This window comes from Cynoglossus semilaevis, chromosome 2, assembly GCF_000523025.1.
Source record: "Cynoglossus semilaevis isolate Cse_v1.0 chromosome 2, Cse_v1.0, whole genome shotgun sequence".
NCBI lineage: Eukaryota > Metazoa > Chordata > Actinopteri > Pleuronectiformes > Cynoglossidae > Cynoglossus > Cynoglossus semilaevis.
Window position 1 is genome coordinate 15,960,710 of NC_024308.1, and position 22,131 is coordinate 15,982,840.

The window sequence follows — 22,131 nt, forward strand, 5'->3', positions numbered from 1 at the left end:
ATTAATATATGTGTATATATATTAAGTCTACTTGACTTAATATATATACACAGTGACGCTATTAGTAGATTTCGAGGGTTATTTAGGTGATTGTAGGTACCAGTTATACTGACAGATTTCAGCCAATCCCAGCCGTCCCTGATCCGAGTATGAAAGTTTAAAACAAAAATATGTCTGTGCCGTTGTTACAATTCTTCATATCGTCCTCCGTGACCTTAACAAGCCATTTGAGCTACAGTAAGTGGATTTCACTAATCCTGACGAGGATCAAGGCCAAAAAGGTATTACTTTCAAACCAGAAGATTTTCAACGTTCTTTCTTGTTTTAACTTGCATTTTCTAGCTTTTTTCTAACCTTCTATTTAAGGTTTATACCAATAATAACTTTATTTTACATAAACAACGCCACGAGTTTTCTAGCTTTTTGCTTATTTAATGTTCATACCAACAATTACTTTATTTTACATAAACAACGCCACGACTTTAATTCAGACTTTTTTATGATAAAAACCTAAATAGAGCTTATACTAAGAGCTGCAGCTCACATTCGTAGTTCCCATAGTTCCAGTGCCTGCAAGTAAGTTCTAATTTTATTTAATTTAATTTATTTTAACTATGATATTTCCGGTCAACAAACCAGCACGTTTAGTTATGTGCTACTTTAAGTGATTTAAGGAGGTTTAGCAAACGAATAAATATATTAATTTCAAAGCGTAATATAGCATTTTAATAATATTTCACAATAACAAGTAGGTACAATTGACAATGTACACTCATAAACATGATATTCTTCCATTACAGGTTCAGAGTGTTAAATGTATACTGACATGGAAGTATACAAATGTGTTCAATATCATGTTTGATTAGGAACCATAATCAATGTCTCTAAGCATTTGTTGATTATAAAAACCCTTATTTAAATTAGAAATATTATCACCCACGCATGTATATGTACTGCACTGCACTTGCTGCACTCGCAGTGTACTGAACATTAGGATGAACTTAACACACATACCAATGATCGCAACTTGAGAAAAAGTGACGCTGTACTATTTAGAACTAAAAATCGCTATACTTTTTCCTGGCAGTCGTGACAAATAAGCCGTACTCACTGAACTTTTTTGTCTTTGTCAGCCACCACTTCTTCCAGCTCCTCTGGCTGTATGGACTTCACTTTGGACTCCATTGCACTGACCCTCTGCTTCATTCTGGTCTGGCTTGAAGTGAACTGTGCCAGTAACTGGGCAAACTTGGTTTGCATTGTGTCGAGGTTGTTCTGGAGTTTGACTATTTTCTCGTCCAGGTCCTTGGGGTCGGCGCCAGCATTGGCGACTGCCTCATCAATGAGGTTGTCTTTCATTAAGATGGCTTTCCCCTTCTCTTCCAAAGCCTTCTTAGCGTCTGGATACTCCGTGAGCGACTCCATCAGGTCATCTTTGGAAAGTGCAAAGAGGTCCGAGTAACCTACACTTCTAATGTTGGCGGTTCTCCTGTTACCAGCCTTACTGCCCTTGATTCCCAAGATGCTAATTTCCCCAAAATACGCCCCATCGCTAAGTACCACAAACTGTGTGACACCGTCATCAGCCACCACAGCTAGCTTCCCCTCCTTGATTATATACATCTCCCTGCCAATGTCCCCCTTCTTACAGATGTAATCACCGGGACTGAACACCTGTGGCTGCAGCTTGAGCACCAACTCGATAAGGAGACCAGCTTCACAGTCCTGGAAAATGCGCACCTTTTTTAACGTATCGAGATGGACGTTGATGGCAATCTCAGCCTTGAGTTTGTCGGGCAGGTGCTTTAACACTTCCTTCTCATCACAGGTCTTCTTCTCAGTCCAAAGGTAGTCAAACCACTTAATGACCCTAGCCTCCAGATCTTTGGTCACTTTTCGAAATTGCATGTACTGCTTAATCGAGTCGATCTTGGCCTGGAACTCAGCTCGAGACGCGTTCATGTTAGAGATCATGGCACCGACATTACCGACAATACTAGCGAAGATCAAGACACCAGTAAGGAAGTCAGCAATCACAAAGAGGAATTCAATGTCCTTGACTGGTGGAGGCGTCTCTCCAATAGTGGTGAGAGTCAGGGTTGACCAGTACAGGGAGTAGATGTACTTTCTGGCCAAGCGGCCATGCTCTGGGTGGCTGATGTTGGGATATACCCAAGTGTCCGATCCAAAGCCAATTGTTTTTGAAAGTGCAAAGAACATACAAGCATTCCAGTGGATGATGACAAGGATATAAAGCACAAGATTACTTATACGGAATATGTTGGGAAAGCTGGTTCGGGTTTCAGTCCTTTCGAAGAACTCAAAAAGTCTTGTTAGTTTGCAAAGACGATTGAACCTAAACTCGGGATTGTTGAATCCAAATTTTAGAAAGAGGAGATCGGTGGGGATCATTGATATCATATCATACTTGAACTGAGATGTCGTCCTGTATTTGTCTCTCAGTTTCTTAGCGTCTTTTACCAGCAGACCTTGTTCCAGGTAACCTGAGAGACAAACAAACAATTAAACACCAAGTCATATGACATCAACCTGTGAGGAAAGGTTTTTCAAAGGTGGTTGTTTCATAGCATAACTGCCATAATCTGAGTGTTGTCAGGTTAAAAACATGTTAGCTTAGCACACTATATTTAGTTAGTAATACCTTTTAGTTACCTTTTAGTTTAGTTCTACCTCTCATTCCAGAGGCTCTTTATCATCAACTTGTTGAGTGGCTTCACTCTTGCAAGATTCATGGACTTATGGTGAGCCGCAACTCAACTTTCGTTGTAAATCGGAGCTCACATACTGTACAGAAATACCAATTTCACTCACCTATGCTAACTCAGTGGTACCATCATAATCTAAGAGGAGTCTGATTTATGCTTGAGAGCCATAACAAGGGGCAAAACAAAAACAAAAAGACAAACGGAAGAAAACAAATGGAGCACAATCCAACGTATGACGTACAATCGGTGAATGTAAATAAAGCCGTCTTCTATGTATAGCACCCTGGGACGACATATCCGTCCACACCGCTCACCTGCTAGCGCAAAATTTAATTTAAAGATGTATTTCAGAATGAGGCGCTTTGGCCCAGAGGCAATGTCTCTGTCATTGGTGTGGAACCCCAAGGTTCACCTCCTGGGCAAGATCGAATCCCGGTTAGGGCGGTTGGTACCTTCCAGTGGACTCACCATCCGCAGGAAGGTTTAGGGGGGTTGGTACAGTGCAGTGTGATTTGGGTACCTGCGACCCGGTAAAGGATAAGCGGATGAAAATGGATGGATGGATTGATGTCCGAATGATGGAACTAGACTTCTTAATAAATGTATTGTATATGGTGGCTTAATCATGAAACACCATAGGTTGAGGACATTGTAAACCAAGGACATCGTAAACCGAGGACCGCCTTTATTGTCCATCATCATTTCTGCTATGATGTATACTACTATAGACTGGTTGCTTTGAAGAATTCTACCTGTTCTCGATCTGACAAAGGTGTCTGTGTAGTAGATGAAGTCTGAGGTATAGTCCAGGAATATCCAGAGTTTTGTATAGCTGTTTTGGAGTTCATTAAAACAGGCTCTGAAACAGAGAAGAAGAACATTCTAAACATCCCACTAAATCAGGTCTTTGTTTTATTGCAAATTGACGAGACAAATACCTTGTTACAATCATTATTAGGTTATAGAACACCGGGCCTGCGATGATGGTCAACCATTTGTAGTAAATGTCTGCAGCGGGATCCATAATCCAGATTTCCTTTCTACAACAACGAAAACTCACAATGTTCAGTTTGTCAAACGTTGTACTTGTGATGTAAAAAAAACAGATTTTGTGTGATATTCCACGATTATATGTCTGTCTCTAATTGACTGTTTACTCACGGGGGCTCCACCTTTTTATCATCCTTCTTGTCATCCTTTTTGTCATCCTTTTTGTCATCTTTCTTATCATCCTTCTTGTCATCCTTCTTGTTTTCATCTTTCTTCTCCTCTTCCTTTTTCTCATCTTTTTTAATTTCTTCTTTTTTGCTATCAAGCACAAGTTTAACTTTCAACTGCGGTGTGAAGAAGGGGTTTATTGGGATCTACCAGGGACCAGGGAGTCTAGGCTGTTGCAAAACCTGGTGCAGGTAATACACAACAGTCCACTAGATGGCACTGCAATGTTTTTTTCCGTTTATCCCCCACCATACTTTCCCCATTGTTTTTTTTGTTTTTTTTTTATTTGTTGCTTTTTGTTTAACACTGTCATACGAAGACATTGTGATCTTTTAATTTGTGGTCCTTTAACCCAAAGTGAGTGCTGGTTTCATGTTTAATAAATGCATATTTAAAGGACCAGTGAATACTTTTCGATCACTGTGACTTGGAATATTTGTAAAGTTCGATTTCATTACGATTCATGTTTTTTAATGCCTATAGAAGCACTTGTGTAGGCAGCACAAGACGGGACAAGAGGTCCTTATATGGTCCGTAATCGTTCTTTTGCACAAGAAATACGAGATTAAATTGTTGGGTGATTTGGACACTGATATAAACACAGTTCTATGAAATTACATGTAGTTTTACATTGAAAAGTAAATAGAAAAATGATGAGGAAAGAAGTATTTGTGATTTTGCTCTAAAGAAAGAAAACTGCATTAAATTAACCACTTGGTTAACGCAGCATTAGGCCTGAAGAGACAGTATGCAGAATATTCTTTTAGAAAATAGCCTATATACCTTTACCCACCATGTCTTGCAACAATGTTTTTTTATTTAGATGGAAATGGAAACTTTGGGGAAAGGGTGTATTCTCTTCACTAATTATTGCACTACTGGTTAATATTAGTGACTACAAACATTGCCTAAATGCTAATAATCATTAGCACAGCAGCCACAACAATCTTGTTTTCTAATAATTCACCGCTACGTTGGAAACTTACTTGTCCGTGTTGTTGCAGTTGTTTTGGTTGTAAGAGGCAAATGGCCACTTACTAGACAGGCTTCAGGAAAACATAGGCAACGCAACAAACTCTTTAGAAATTATTGTTGCTATTTTACTCTAAGTACATCATTTACCATGATCAATGTGTATTGCCATTGCTCTGAAGGATTTCACCTTGCCAGCCTGTACAATGCTTACTTTTGCCTGTGAAGTGTGTCGTTGTTCACGACAGATCGGTCGCTCTCTTCACTGGTGGCATCTCTAAGCTCAGGACCTCTGAGGCGATCCAGGAAGGAATCGTACCGGTCTACCTGGGGGTTAATTCTGTGAGACGCCCATTTTCGCAGCATGTGCAAGTAAGAGGGTCTGGGGAAGTTATAAAAGCATAAGGTTAATTACAGGCAAAAGGAATGAATGACTATAGGCCAAGGTTGGGAAATTATCTAAAAATGCTGAGCCTCTACATCACACGTCAAACTCAAAGAACACAGACCATGTTATTTTAATTGGCCGTGGCCGTTGCTTAGTATATGTAGCAACATATCAAGGACCAGATTCAGCCCATGACGTTATTTTAATTGGCCGTGGAGCGCTTGCTTAGTATATGTAGCAACATATCAATTATGTTATGTGTAAATGATCATTTATACTCGTGTGTATTCACAGTATTGTTAGAAGATTGCAATAAAATCTTTCAAACGTAACACAGCGATTCACCTGACCACCGCCTGAGGACATGAACACGAGTCTTTGCAGGACTGTAAAGATGGCGTCCTTTCTGGATCGTCTTCAACAGAATGAGCTCTGGAGACAGAAGAATGTAGAATGTAAGACAAAAAATAATTATTCTTTGTCACACCCAGTGTGACCATGACCAGGATGACTGAGAATCTTGCATGTAATGTATTTGCTCTTTGTATATTTTTTATGGATTGACACGTAAATAAGATGAGAAAAAAAAATGTAATCTCACATCTAATGGCAATTAATTGAAATAGACTAGTTTTTCAAAACTGAATAAAGTGTTAAAAAAAAGTCATTTCCAATTTACTAAAATCGACATATTAGAAAATTACCATTTTACACAACATGTTCAAGAAGATTTAGAATTCTGGGGAATGTGAATTCATCAAAATATTGTTGTCAGACCTGCTGTCTCTGTGTCCAAGCCCGTCCATTCCTGTGGAGTTGGACTGCTTCCGTCTAGTTGACTGTGGGCTTTCACTGCAGATTCCTGCCATGTTGTCCTGTGCAGATGTGTTTGCCTACAGCCTGCAGAAAAACTCATTGTGAGACATAAACCTTTGAGTAGGAATAATGAAATAAATATAACTTTTTTTGTAGAAATATTAATACAGGGTGTCCTAGATGTCAGGGTTAGTTTCCTAGTGGCAACGTAACTCGATTTTTATTACGTCAGAACTTAATTACACCTGCTTATTACATATTACGAAATATGTAGGAAAACCTATCGGATATTAAACTATTGCTTTTACATGGGGTTAGCCAGAGCAAACACTAACGAAGACAAGGCACAAAAAGTGTACTGTTAAATTCTTTATTGTCCTCTACAATTTGGTCACCATGCTTGTGAGCCATAATAAAGGGCAAAATGCAGCAATGTACCACCAGTGAATGTAAACATAGACGTCTTCCTCATTGGAATGACCGAACAATTCTTTCTTAATGAATTTAAACGTAGGGAGATGTAACAGCGCAACGCTGTAGGTTGAGGATGGTGTAAACCGAAACCTCTGTCTGAATATAAAAAAAGGTGGTTAATCGTGGAAGCATCCTCACTTCTAAGCAAGTCACCAGTTCAACTCCAGGCTCAAACTAATGGTCTTTCTTTATGTAATTCTGTTCACTCCCAGTTTACAAACATGCAGACTGAGGATCATGACCCCAAATTACAGGGATTAGCTCCAGGTACAGCCTGGTTTCTAAAGGAAGATTATTTGGTAGAAGATTAATGATTGAGACTTACTAACTGTAGACGAACATACAAGCACTTGTCTCCTTGTCCAGGGAATCTTTCACTTTTCTGTGCTCCTTTTTGGTGAGGGAATATTTCACTTTTCTGTGCTCCTTTTTGGTGATAGCTACACCAAACTACAGCTTTCATCTTTCTGTATAATTAACACCACTTCAGGTTGATTGGAAATCACCAGTTTGTTGGTTTCTGAATGTAGAGGTCCCACAGAAGGTAAGCTGTCATTTTGAAACATTGAAGGAGGTACCAGTCCATCTGACCTTCACAGATTACAGCACCTGTTTATACTTTTGCATGATTGCTGTCTGCAATTGCAGGCAATTCAGTGGTGTTGGTGGCCTGGAGCCTGTGTTTTCCACTGAGTTGGCTCTTTAGGCCTTTGCCTTACTCCCTGTAGGTATTTAGAAACTACAAATTACCTTACTAGATCATCATGCTTTTTAAAACCATCTGCGAGATCCCAAGGGGTTTAGAACTAAACAACCTTAACATGGTGTAATTATATATATATATATATACACACATATATACATATATGTATGTGTATATATATATACATATATATATAAATCAAGTGTTACAATGTGGTTTTACACAATGTAATCCTTATTAATTCATTATGGTTTTAGTCTGATCTCATTTTACCAAAAATGAATAAGGCAAAAAGGCCAAATGCCACTTCAAAGTTGGCCGAACATTTTAAAACAAACTAGTCCATGGGAGAAAAACTAGATTAAGATTAAAATGATTGACCAAAGTCATGTTTCTGTGATTCTTTTCTACTTACTCCCTTCTACTGGCCTGTTCCACTGATGGCACTGTTGACTTATTTTATCCTGTTGCTGACTTTTCACAGTCTGGGAGAGGCGTCTAAATATATATGCACTCATTATGTCCTTAACACTAAACAGGATCAGTGGTCTCTCCCAGTGAATCATCAGCCTAAGCTATAACATAGGTTCGAGTCTATTTAGAGATTTTACAAGAGATACACAAGAGTTCCCACAGCAGGGAATTTCTTAGGACCTGAGTTAAAATACAGAACACCATCTGATTCATTTCTTCTGTTCTGTCTATTCTACTGTGTCTGTTGTTTTTTAGAACTTCGCCCCTCATTCTGTCTTCCTTGATTCTGTCCATATTCACATCCATTTTTGGGATTTCCCCAATGTTTCTACTTGTTCCTGTTTGTACACAAACAGATATTTCGAACTTCAAAGTTCTACCAATTCCAGCATTATTTTATATACTTCTGTTTTATTTTGTCTTTTTTTTTTTTCTGAGGCTGACAGTTTTTGCTTTTGAGCCCCACCATTGTGAGAAAGTGTAATATTTAAAAAATGTTTAGAACAACCCAATGCCATTCTGTTGATAGGACTGCCTGTCTTAAAAAACTGTTGCTAGTAATAGGGACATATAAGAAGTTAGTGATTCTGGTTCCATTATCATTATCATTTATTAATATTTTATCAACTCATTCACTGACTAAGTTAGAAAAGAAAATCTTTATATACTTTCTTATTGTTTGAAACTCTTTCATGTTAAATATACTAATATAATATGACTATACTAATATAATATTTGGCAAGTAACTTGAACAAATCTAAATATGGCATTTCCCTGCAAAAATTAGGATGTTAACATAAAATATACCTGCAATTATCAACTATTGTGAATAGACAATATATTAAGAGTAAAGTTAAGTAAAAGAAACCTGCACCTGCCCCAGGAGCAGGAAACATTGTTCATAAATTACAGGACCTGGAAGCATTAAATGTTTCCCTGAACTTCATCCTGGATTCAAGACACAGAATGTCATGTGGCAAGCTCTAACCTGAGTCAATAGCACCACCACTATGAAGTGTATGAAAGACAACAAATCAATTGTACACTGTGTGGCTACATTTTTGTGTAATATGGAGGTATTTCCCTGCTTTGTCGTGATCAAAGTTCTTCATGTCTTGCAAACGGCCTTGGTGTCTTGTTTGTGTAATGCAAAACCATGGCGGTTCTGCTTCAACACCATGTTGGAAACACACTGAATTAAAGAGCTGTGTATGTGATTTCTAACGCATACTTTTTCACATTACTGGGTCCATTGGCATTTAACAGAATATTTTTAGTATAGTAGGACTACCGTAATTATTTTGTATAGTTCAGACTGTTTTAAAGCACCTGTTAGATAATAGTTTCATTTGTTGGTTAAAAAAAATGACTTATTGGTAACTGGAAAAAAAAGGATGGATTATAACATGGACACAACTATAGGGGTGCTGTGTAACTCACTTGTTGCTGTAAGTTGTAACTTGCATGCTGTGCATAAATACCTATGCCAGTTACTACACTGAAACAGTGGTAACATCATCATCTAGGACATAAAAACACCAGAAGTCTGACTTATGCCTGGGAGCCACAATGAGGGGCAAACAGTTCTGAAAAAATCAGAAGACAGCAAATCCAATCTATGGCGTACAACCCGCGAATGTAAACAAAGCCATCTTCCACGTAAAGTGCCGCGCAGAGATGACCTGCTCACCAACTTGTTCCTTTGCGAGATTTGTTTCGGCACTGTACGTTGTAATGATGGAAAAATACTTTTTAAATAAATTTACGGGAGATGGGGCATAACCTGCCCTAAATCGAGGACATCGTAAACTGAGGAACCCCTGTACACACAGATTAAGCCAATATGTAATATGTTAATTTAGTAAAATAATCAATTTTTCACTGCAGCCCACTGTGGCCCCACACCAAATGACCTACAGACCAATACCAGTCTGCAGACCAGGGGTTGGGGCCCCTTATATAAAGGACAGATTTTAGAAGATGTTTCATATTTATTTCTGGGGATTATATTCTCTGCAGCAATCATAGGTCAAGACTCACTAAGAAGCTTGGCACCTGTGGTCAAGTTGTACGTACTTAACATGGAGAAGCCCACGTCTCTCCATCTCAGCTTAAGACCTAAGCTGAGATGGAGGCACATGGGATTGAGGCACATGGGATTCTTCATTTATGTCCTAAATTAGGATACAATAGTAAATGTTGTGAATGTAAATGACATGCAGACTGTTCTTTTGTTTCATGTCTTCTTGTTAATGAAACATGTTTTTAATTTTATTCCTTCTAAATGTCTTCATTAAATATGAAGCATTAAATCAAGTATTATTTTATATTTTAATAATTATCAATAAATTAAATAATTTATTTAAATCGAATGGAAGGATTCACATTACACTGTTTTTCGTGAATAAACCAGTAAAACCTTTCCAACGTTCCTTGAATGCCTCAAAAATTGGGCAGTTTAAAATGTTTTACTACAAATACCAGTACTAATTATAACGATATTTTAATTATGACAACAATAATAAAGAAATAATAACAATACATGTAAGAAACTATCTAGCTATACTAAAATGTGGTATTTAAAATATTTATTCTAATGTATTTTACGCATGAGTCGAAGCGATATCTCAGCTTACCTGCCGAAGCCTCTTCACTCTTAATTATCCGAGACAAACAGGATAGCAGTTGTCCTCTGGCTTCCTCTAAATATTTCCATTTTTAGTGCAGAAGGGTAAAATGTATTCTCTTTGTAAAATCCCGCTCAGTCCCAGGTTTATTACCAAAAACATCGATGTACGCTGGTCATAATAAGTGCCACTAATTTTCTAGAATTTTCTAGCGTCTCTTTTCTAGAACATTGTAGACAAGACAGATCCCAGATCAGTCAGGGGGAGGAGTGCTGTCCATCTCAGTCCATTACATCGTCCCAGGCACCGCAACCGAAAAGAACATTACAGAAAACAAGTTAAACGGTTAGTAAAATCTTCACCTTCTTCATTCAAGGCATTAGGGCATGAACACGAATTAAAAATACAATGTAAATTTAAAATAAAAAACAAACAAAAAACGTTTAATTAACTCCTTTAAGCCCAGTTCAAAATGGTCGACAGCCTTTTACTATTCCCCGACCGTGGTTAAGCACCACTGGATTAAAGGATCCTTTTCGTTGAGTAACACAGTGCAAGGAATTACCGTCAGATGGTAAATCAGCGGAGACAGTGTGATGTCTTGGTTTCTTGCCATCCATGTGAGTTGCTTTGACTTGTGCCAAACACACTAAAGCAGGGATACCGGACCACAGTGTGACACAGTGTGTACTTCAATGTACTTCAGTACATTCAGTTTTACTAATTGACTTTATCCAAAAAGATTCCAGTCATATATATATATTACTTTTTCATTAAAAGATAATCTGGCAATGTTTCAAAGCAACAGGTCATTCAGACTCTGTGACTCTGTGACTAACAGAATAAAGTCTGAAAGGTGTTTCATTTAGAACATTTAATGATCCTTCAAAAATGGCGCCATTTTACCAGACCGCATTAATTAATGGCTGATACCGGCCAGCAGGTCCTTGATATAAAAAACGTTGGTGCAGGCTGATACCGGCCAGCCGGTCCTTGATATAAAAAACGTTGGTGCACTCAAGCAGATGGAGGAAAGTGACAGAGATTATATTAGTAACAGCTTCTCAGAATGTCAACATTTTTAGCATGTTGCTTTGCTGATCTGTATATTGTTGTTTGGAATGAAAAGAGATAATATCGATAGTTAATTAGATTTTGGGAAAGATATAAATCCCTGCTGGCTTCTGTGAATAGTCTCATTGAGGTGTGTTATGATTCAACTGCTGGTTCAGGGTGAGTGTGGGAGAGCCCGCGGACATAAGCTCACTAGCACAGTGTGGCCATGCCTACTTTCAACATTACCTTAAGGCGTAAGGTTAAAAGAGAAATCCCCTTGGCAAAATATAGAGGCCGCGCTGCTAATCCCATCTTAGACTTGAGAACCTATTTCAGCCATGTAATGCCCCTTCACTTCAAACAACGTGTTGTTTTAATAAACAATGTTTCCCTCACTCTGAATAATTTGACAAGTACGACATTGCATGTATCTGTTGAAATAAAGGTGAATTCCGTAATTTGAGCAATTTTCTTAAAAAGCAGTTGTAAGAAGTTCATTCATATAGAAACTATCATGTGATTTTAAAACCTAAAGAAAGTCAACACAGTAGATTAAAAGAAAATGAGTGTGGTGAAAAGACATTCAAGTCAGAAATACCTTGTCCAAGAATGTCTGAATTTAAGGATCTGAGTGAAATTAAAATATGATCATCGTCTATCAATTTTCTTTCTTTGCCTCGATTTTGTAGTGGTAAGACAGGAGTTAAAAACAGGGTTGTTTTTTTGTGTATTACTCTCCAATTGTGTAATCCTCATTAGGTTTAGAAGCGACTCCAGGTGCATAGAGATCCGCTGAAAGCTTCTTTACATCTTTGCCAGAAGGCACATGCTAATTACCACATCCTAAACCCTAGCTCTTCTCCAAAGTGCACCTTTACACAGAGAAACACCATCAACAGCTTGCCGGCTGAGTTAGCGTAAATCCAGGTCGTCACCATCTTTACCCGTCAGCCATTCCACAATAAACAAACATACTGCATTATTTGATGGCTGACTAAGCAGTGGCCTGTCAAAATCAGTGAGAGGGAAGAGGGACATTTGACCAGGACCATGTCCAACACACATTAAGTCTGTGATGCAGTTGAAAGTGATTTAATGATTTATCTGCAGTGGATTTTGAGTTTGTTTACACTGCATTTTGAAGCAATTAGAGATGCTAAAAGTATTCTTTATTATTAATCTAATTATTAGGACAAGACAATAATGTACAAAATGGCAAACTTCATGCAAAAAATCCAAGATTTAATTTTTTTTTAAGTTGCAAAAAAAAAAAAAAATCCCAATAAAACAACAGTAAAACATATAGGTATAACACAGTGTTAAATTAGGCCCTCATGCATGCCTAAGAAGCCAGCAAAACATATAGGTATAACAAAACCAGGCCCTCATGCATGCCTAAGAAGCCAGGACTGTAGGACTCTTGTGTTGATGAGTTTAGTGTTGTGTTCATCAGCTGCTCCAGATGATTAGCTATACTTCATCAGAATGGGAAGGATTTATACCTTGCCAGCACACAGTGTTGTTATGGCAACCTCAAGAGCATTTAAGGAGTATTGGACAGAAACAAACAGAACATGTCAGTACATTCGTGCCTCCTTTGCCTTTGTCTTTTTGCTGCTTCTTTTGTTTTCATTTTTTAAATCCTTTAATGTTGAAGTCATTTTAACATTAATCAGCTATGCTATTGCCAATCACTTGACGAAACAAGTGTGTTGTTTGACTTCACATTTGTATGGTAATTGCCTCTGCTGATTGGCCCTTCTTCTGAAGTCATTAAGTTCTCAGTTTTTATGTATCTGTGGGTGTGTTATGTACTGGACCTCCCGTGAATGTAAGAATGTAAGAATTCCTCTTCTTCTACACATAGTGTCACAGTTGATACAAACAAAACAATCATTAGTTTCAGTTGAGTCAAATCAGTCTCAATAATATCCGTATGTAATGGTGTTTTAATAGGAAAAATAAGTTAAGTGTTAAATAGATAGAGGCTTTCAAAAGCATTGTACGATTACATAGTGTAATCATAATGTGGTGTCATAAAGGTTAGAAGAAAATTACCTTTATGATTTCAATCGGAGGAAATCTTTAATACCTATTATACCCATCAGAGGGCGCCGATGTACTGTTTGGGGGAGGCATATTACATGTACAGTACAGACCATATCCAAAAACTTAGAATACCATGAAAAAGTTTATTTATTTCCATCATTCCATTCAAAAAGTTAAACTTTCATAGATTATAGATTCAGGGCCCATAATTTAAACGATTTCAAGTGTTTTTTTTAAATTTATTTTTACATAATTTGGGCTTATAGCTCTTGAAACCCACGGAAACAGGAATTTCAAAAAATTAAAATATTTTGGAGAAATCACAATTTTTGCAGATGATAAAAAAGAAAGAAATTCAGTTCAAGTCTGCAGTCTTCCCCATATTGAACTGAACTGAGACAATTGAACCACTGAAGCAACTGAAGCAATTAATGACACCTGGGGAAACCTGTGCAGGTGTTTTGAGTTTAGTAGGTGATTAGTGTGTGACACTCAGTTTAAAACATTCATGCCACACAAAATGTAGGCTGATTTCTCCACAGTATTCAAAGGAACTTGGGGGAGTGGGAGGGGGGGCTAGACAGGGAACAGACCGCTGTAAAAGTACTACAATTTTAGATGCCTTTCAATAGATAATAACACAGAGGCAGAATGTAAAGCATGTATAATTTGGACAACCTGAGTTTTTGGTCTTTTTTTTTAAATCCGAATATAAATGCAAAAAAAAAAAAAAAAGGAATGTAAAGTACTGCCAACTTAAATTTTTGTTTAAAACCCACTCACAATACCATTTAAAGTTGAAACACTTGCAATTCAATCCCAACTTGTAAAAATACAATTTGTGACTTATCTTAGAACTTCTTAGAATCTAAATCAACAGATTGGATTTTTCCCCTGTATCTGTTTATCGAATGAAGTGTCCCTAAAACGTCCTCTGAGTGACCTTTTAGACCTCGCAAAAATATTGACCTTGGGGAAAAGAGACTTTCGGTTGTCCATTGACATTTGTGCACCATTTGAAATTTGGATACTTCCAAATGTTTGACTTTACATAGCTAAGATAAGGTTTTTAACACGCAACAGGTTTGCACACACACACACACACACACACACACAAAGTCATATTATCAGCCACCAGGTCACCTAGACCCAAAGGGTTAATACAAATTTACATAGAGAAAGAAGACGTTTCCCTAATAGAAATAACACCAAAACTCAAAGTGTTCATTTTGTGTATAAATCTAATGGTGATAACAAAATAGGTTTTATAGTAGACTTTTGAAACAGCACTGCAGACGGCTGTGGACTTTGACCTTCAAAAGGGGTCTTAGCATTAGCAGCTGTAATAAAAACATAAACTCGAAGTGACGGACGATCATAAATGTCTATATCATGATCTCTACAGACCAGTGGGTTAGTCATTTGTTAGCCTAACATTATTGCAACCACGTATGAATATATAACAAGTTTACTGTATGGATCTTTTCAGAAGCTTTAAGTAAAAGTTGTTTATTATAATTATGGATGGATGGATCTTTTAAGTAAAAGTTGTTTATTATAATTATTGTTGAAATGTTAGAAAAGGATATTCTATTGTTTTGATTGAATTGTGTTTTTGAGAGTTTATATTGGTATATCCATGTTACATTATCATGATGTAACAATGACACGCCTTTTTAAACAAATTCAGAGGAATAGCGATTGGATTCGAGCCAATTTTGTGTTTTCTCTTAACACAAGATTAAGAGATATGAAGGCTTAGTCATGCGAGATTCCAACTAAATTGTATTCACTGGAATTTGTGCAACTTCTTTTTACCTCACAAACACAAGCTTGATTTTTGTTTATATGACCGCCTGCTGGGCTTAGCAGGCAGAAATAAAAAAGGAAAAGTTCTAATTGCTTCTTTAATGTTTCCATTACAAATTCCAGAATGCCGTACAAATATGATAGCATAACGCTTAATCAGCAAAAGACACCGAACAGTTTCAGGAGAGCCTAAAAGAGGATTCCACAACCAGAAGCATAAATATAACAATATGGGGTTAGGCACATGCCACACATGGTTGACTGCAAACATGCAGCAAGGTGTCGAAACCAAGGTTACAAAGGCAAGAAATACCTCAAAAATACCACCAGTTGCAACGTGTTCTTCTGCCTTACAAAAGGAAAAGCTGCTATCAGAAGTAATTAAAGTTTTGTCAAATTTATTTTGTGTTATTTTAAAGAGATACATTGAAAAATGTGTGGGTTGACTGTGTCTTAGAGCAAGGATAGGTGAATGAATGAGAAAATGGATGGGAGATGGGAGAGTTCTTAGATAAACATTATATATCTATATAGATCTTTATATATTATTCATCATTTTTTGGAATATATTTTATTTTAATAAATTGACTTGTCAATTAACACATTTTGATTCTGATTTATCATTTTTTGACTATATTTTATTTTAATACGTGTCAATTAACACATTTTGATTCTGATTATATAGTTATCGTTGCCCTACATGTATATTTGTATTTACATAGATATATATATATTGGAAATTAATATTTTGTGCCATATATAGACACACACTTCAAAGGTGTCTGCTGCCTCCACGTCACTAAGTGGCAGCAGAGAGACGGTGCAACGTCACACAGAAAAAAAGAGCAGGAAGAGGAGCAAGGTCCTGTTAGCAGCAGCAGCCGCTGCTCACACCGGAGTGGAGTTTTTTTTTCTTTTGAGGCTATGATTGACAGAGTCAGCAGAGGTTTATACGGGCATGTCCGCTCACTTGCTCGGTTGTTTTCCTAACGGACGAATTTGCAGCATGGAGAGTGAAGGAAGAAGCCAGTGTATTCGTCCCTCTCACACAAGAACAAGATCGCCATGTATCGGATTATTGAGGATATTATTTATTGCTTTTATCCACACGGCGCGGGCAAATAAGCAAGGTTTGTAACTTGGCTGACGACGTCCTGCGCTAGCTGGCGCTAACTTCCGCAGACATTTCCACCAAGTGTCTTTACTACCTTCTTCCTCTACGGGCCAACTTTAGAGCAGCTAACCTGGCTAATGTTAGCTGCGCCGCTACTTTAAATTACTTGTCTGTTTTGCTGCTCACTAGCAGAACCCTGGAGTGGACTAACAGTGTAACTAGTTAAGCTCTGTTTTCACTGAAATGCTACAGGGACTTTAGCTGCTCATGGCCTTTAACGTTGAACAGTGTGTACTAGTGGAATTTCTCGCTGTTTGTCATGTCATTTTATCCCTTCCTCATTGGGCTAGATGGGCTAACACTTCACCTGAGTAAAGTCAGCAAATGGCAAAGACAGGGGACAGGAAGTGTCAGTAAACACCACAGTCTGTGAGAAAGTTAGCTTGCATCACGTACTGGTGTGATCTCTTTGCGATACTGTGAGAAAGTTAGCTTGCACCACGTACTGGTGTGATCTCTTTGCGATAAAACTAAAAGATGACGTATTGACAACAATATTGTCAACATTGTCGCAGGCAGGAAGACTGCGCTGGATGCTATGTTGTAGTCTGATGACAGCTTGTAAACGTGGCTGAGAGTTTGGCTTTGACCCTTAATTGCCTCGAGCATAACATCCCATCAGCCACGTTTGTGAAGCAGCCTGATGTTTTCAGCTGTCAAATCCACCTGTCATGTCAGTTTTTAAAGTCGTGTTATTGTGTGTAGAAAACAGGGTACGTGTCAGCTGTTTTGCAATGGATGTAGTCGTTCCCTAGGCCTGTTGCAGCCAGCAAAACTAAGGAAGAATTCTTGGTGTAATTTCGAATGCAACTGCAAGTTGTAAATTAATTAATTAGAATCTTTGGTTTCCACCACCAGCTGCAGCTGTCTGATTTAAGCTCTACATTTTGGACAGTTTATGACAATTCATGTCTTTTTATTTCCCTATATGGTATGTACTTGTTTGTTGGTGTTTTTATGTGGTCTCACAATAGGTTTTCAAACTGTGCAGGGTGCAGCCTGCCATTGCTCCACTGACTACTGAGATTGGACTGCTGTTCCAGGCGACCCTGAAATGGATTTAGCGGTTGACAACTATTATGTCTAATCTAACTAGTGAACTTGATACACCCCTGAGAATACTATGTTCCCTTTCTCCACTTGTTCTCACCTAATATAAATGAAAAACATTTCCCTATGGTGTATACATTTGTTTAAAGTTTTGCCAGAAAAGTATATACTCCTTCATAAATTAGTCAATTTCCATTTCTCATCAGGCAAGCAAAAGCAGTGGCTAACTCTAACCCAATGGTTTTTGCATTTTTCCCTTTGTCAGATATAATCAAGGCAATGACACCTGCTACCTTAACCAATCAGTCCTTGCTGACGCTTGACTCTTTTATCTGTTGCTTAGTTTAAAAAAAAAGAGATGCAAGTAAGCTGTACTAAACGGCCCTTTTGAGTTGTTTCGCTTATAAAGTCACCAGGCTGACACTGGCTAAAAAGGGAAATTGGTACAAATTGTGCATTCTAGTCGATCTATGTATTTGATATATACCGTTTAATATCATGAGAGATTTAGAAGTTATATATATACACATATGTTTTAAGGCAGTTGTTGCAGGGTACTTTCTAGCCAAAAGGAAATCAAAAACACTTGCAATTGTTATACAGAGTTTCTCACATCTGTTTGGAATGGATGGTGTAGTTATTGAGCTATTGAATACATAAATATTAATTTGGCCTCCACTGAGCTGTATACATAAATACATAAATATTAATTTGGCCTCCACCTGGATTGGAATATATGGTTATGTATTGTGTAAGGTAATGTTTTTAGTACTTGCCTATGTTAGTGTCAGTCAACACGCAGGATTTAACACGCAGTTCTGAACTGCCTAACTTTTTGTTTGTTTGGAATGTTATTTTATTTTCTACTCATGAATTTGTTTCTAAAGGACAGACTATATTTGAAACGCCAGAGAAATCTTTGATGAATTTAACGTGCAACGTTCTAGCAATAAACAACTTGCGACTATTTTACAGAAATAAAATGATGTGATCTGCATTGCCACAGTAGCGTTCCGTGCAACAGTTTGTTTGCAGTGCAATCAGTATTTGCAGTAGTAATGCACGTGCAGTAATCTGTCGCTTACGCTGGCAGTAATGCGGTGTCAATAATATCATAGTAAGTAGCAGTAACACACTGAATGTCAGATTACAAATTATGTTTTAGACAGGGATGTCTGAGTGTAATTGTGTAGAAATTGTGCTAGCAGTAATTCACCTCTAGTGCTGGCAATAATGAACTTGTAGTTGTGCTGGCAGTGCTAGCAAGGATGTGCCAGACATTTGCCACCTTTGTCCTAAGCCATTTACTGGCTAACCGTGGGTCGCAATGTGCAAAGCGAGCTGCGCAGAGTTAAAGCTAAAGCCATTTAAATATGTTATTTTTTGTTTATTTTGGCCTGTGGGGTTAAGTTACACATTTGTGCAACATTGCAAACCTTAGTGAACAGTGTCAGACTTGTTTTTATCATATATTTGATATATTGACACTGGATGCACCAGACCTGATTTAACCAAACAATTCCATAAGATGTTAGTGTAAGAGTTGTGAGTCTTGAATTCCTGCGCATGTTGAAATGCAATGGAATGCTAACTCTACAAAAGAGAGCAGAAGCAAAGCAAAATGAGCACATTCACTGTCATTCATCACTGTTATGGAAACATGAAGGGATCAGTTCCAGCTACAAGCTCATCACAGATGTTATGAATTTGTTCATTAAGATGTTGTTTTATCCACACAAGTACAAATTAGTGCAATAAGTAGGCACATTCAATTTAGAGTAATACAGAATGGAGAAAAGAGATGCGTGATTTTAAAAGAAAAATATGCTGTGCCACAGTGACAGGACATTGACGAGACAATATGTCTTGTAATTATTTCAATTAAATTACTGTCCCAAGAAATTAAAACACACAGTGAAACCTCTCGCTGGACTTTGGCCACACAATCAGTCTATAGTGCTACAGACCTTTGGTCTAGCCGCTAGACCAAAGGTCCGTGGCGCTCGAACGGTGCTCCACGTGAGTCTGTTTGGCTTTGACCATATTCTGAGAGATGGCAAAACTCTGTGTTAGTTTAAATTAGATTTTTATTAGCAGGAAAATACTGCATGTGCTCGCTTTCCACGCAGCCTCAAACACACGTTAAAACACAAGTACATACAGTATGAAACACATGTACTGGAACATCAATAACCCAAACATAGTTTAAACAAACCTTGTAAGTTTCAATGATTTTGGTTAATTTTTAATTTTTTTCTATTTGGGGTGAAACCTTTTTCTTAAGCAGACTTTTTTTTTTCTTCAGACGAGTCACCTTTAATGGCGGTTTCACTGGTTAAAGCATTTTTGTCCTCGTGTCAATAGCCTAGAGGGATGTGTAAGATGAGATCAGTTGTGGTTTTATTTCCGTCTTCCACCAGCACGTTTTGTGCCTTTAAAAATTCATGCAATTGTAGCATGCACTGTAATTAGCAATGCAAACACGTTTAAATAACAGCTGTGCTGCCCTTCGACGCTGCTGTCCGTGACCCGTGTTTTTCTCGCTTTTCTGACTCTGAAAAACAAAATGGTATGATTCTCAACTTCCTTTATTGCCCCTCCCTATTTCAGCTACTTGGGGTAGGGAGGGGCCTTCACAAGAATTGGGATGAAATCACATTTAGACCTGGTATTGTTACTCATACTGTGAAATGGCTAGTGATTTAAACTTTTGAACTCAACTTTTGAGCCCTGTTTCAAAACATCATACTATCAGAATATGCTTTACAGGACTGTACCATACTTCTTTTTTTTTTCCAGAAAGTTTGTCAACGATGGTCCCAAGTTAACCAGCAATCTACAAAAAGATTAGCGTGTTCTGTGTTGAGATTAGTTTATCAACGGACAATACAGATTCTCAGCAATGAAAGGTGCAAAAGCCAGCGATATGATTGTAGCTACAATGTAACAGATCTCAATAAACGTGTTATGTTGAAATTCGAAATATCCAAAAAATGTTTCTCCCTTATTATCGTCTTTTCTGTGACCATTCATGTATATATATATATATATTTTAGCAGAACAATGTTGCAATTTAGTTGCACATGCTACACAAAGTGTGGTGTTGTAGACCAGCCTTCCTGACACAGCATGATGAGTTGAATAGGCAGCTGTGACTGGCAGCTGAATAATGCACTTTCAAGTTGATCATGATACTATTTCAATAACCAAATCCCCATCAGATAAGCAGATAAGCAGTGTTTACAGAGTACAGAGTTAAAAGTAACCTGAATGCGGTCTGTAAACACACCCATTTTTATTTTTTCTGTTAGTACTAGGGCCGGGCAACTTCATGCGTTTCTATCGTGTACGACAATTATTTTATCATGTATTAAGGCAGTCTTTATTGTTACTTCTATTATTGTAAACGTCAGTTGCTCACTCCCTTTTAGTCATAACAAAAGCAAAACCCCGCCCGTAAATGGTCATTGTCCAGTCTTACGTCCTATCAACCGTTACTATGTAAACAAGATCCTACAAGCTAGACTCCCTCAGCCCAACATCATACGAGCCACCTCGACCACAAATTGGCCGGTCCGGGTCAGGCGTCTGGAGGATTGGTGATGAGGCGAAGCTGCCTCACCTGAAGGAGACCACAGGAAAGGCTCCTTCGAGAAGGTCAGGGCAGTGAGGGTAGCTGCCACAGAGTATTTGCGGACGATGTGACGATAGAAGTTGGCAAACCCCAGGAAATGCTGAAGCTGTTTGGGTTTTTAGGAACAAAATGCTTCTCTCGACTAGCCAACTCAGTGACACCATCCAAAGTTGTGGGCGTATCATAAGAAACCAGTTCATCCTTTATATAGTCAAACCATGGAGAAAGGTGTCACAGAAGGCTGAGCTGTTCCATTGGCTTTGACCAGCCTCTGGTCCAGAAATCAATGAAGTAATCCGCCATCGTATGCTCGCCTTGTTTTAGTCCCATCAGTCCCTGTCTTGACTCTGAACTACAGCTCTCTAAACCAAAAAAAAAACCTTGCGAAGTTCTGCAGCAAACAGGTCAAAGGTCTCTCCCACTCAGCTGTTCCCCATAGTCGAGCTCTGCCCGTCAGGTGGTTGATGACGAAAGTTATCTTTAAGAGAAGGTAGCAGTTGTGAGGAAGCGACCACATATTTTTTTTGAACACCAAGAAACCAAGAAGCCGACACGTCAGAGTAGGGGATAGACGTAGCGGATGAAGCTAGCTCGGAGTAACAGGCTGCTAGCTGGTTGTATCTGTGTGGTTAAAGCCGTTAGCACCCGATGATTGTCTCAGCAGCTTGTCTGGCTTCAGCAGCAGACGTCATCAGGAAGGCCTCATGGTGTTGCAGAACATCCTTGATGGTCTCGAGATGACCAGATTGTACTGTTACGGGTATGGAAAGCACCCAATAGCAGGTCAGAACGAAGTCAGTTTTTATTAAAAGCAAGCAGCAAGCAGCTGTAGAGGCGGAAACTGGAATCAACAGGCAAGAATCGTAGTCAGGAACAGGAAATGACACTTGCCTCATTGAATTCAACCTGTGCCCTTTAGAAATGTTTTTCAGCCAAGTATGATGTGAAAGTATCATTTTAT

At 38.2% G+C, this 22,131-nt stretch overlaps 2 protein-coding genes and 1 long non-coding RNA gene across 3 annotated transcripts in view; 2 read left to right on the forward strand and 1 right to left on the reverse strand.

Annotated features, from left to right (window-relative positions):
- Positions 1-702: 702 nt before the first annotated feature.
- On the reverse strand, positions 703-10,701 carry cnga3a (cyclic nucleotide gated channel subunit alpha 3a). The gene is made up of 7 exons (XM_008338640.3): positions 10,408-10,701; positions 6,082-6,204; positions 5,650-5,736; positions 5,131-5,298; positions 3,665-3,766; positions 3,479-3,585; positions 703-2,504 (listed from the first exon to the last, which is right to left on the reverse strand). Exons 2-7 carry the CDS (start codon positions 6,171-6,173, stop codon positions 1,108-1,110), a joined length of 1,953 nt encoding a protein of 650 aa, XP_008336862.1. The 5' UTR covers positions 6,174-6,204; positions 10,408-10,701; the 3' UTR covers positions 703-1,107.
- Positions 9,178-22,131, forward strand: part of tmem131 (transmembrane protein 131) — a 31,412-nt gene continuing 18,458 nt past the window's right edge. The window contains exons 1-2 of the mRNA XM_008338663.1: positions 9,178-9,219; positions 10,635-10,743. Of these exons, the coding sequence (XP_008336885.1) occupies positions 9,178-9,219; positions 10,635-10,743 (151 nt within the window). The remainder of the gene's footprint in view (positions 9,220-10,634; positions 10,744-22,131) is intronic.
- Positions 16,310-21,548, forward strand: LOC112488694 (uncharacterized). The gene is made up of 2 exons (XR_003053044.1): positions 16,310-16,442; positions 20,336-21,548. It is a non-coding gene; the product is annotated as an uncharacterized LOC112488694 (long non-coding RNA).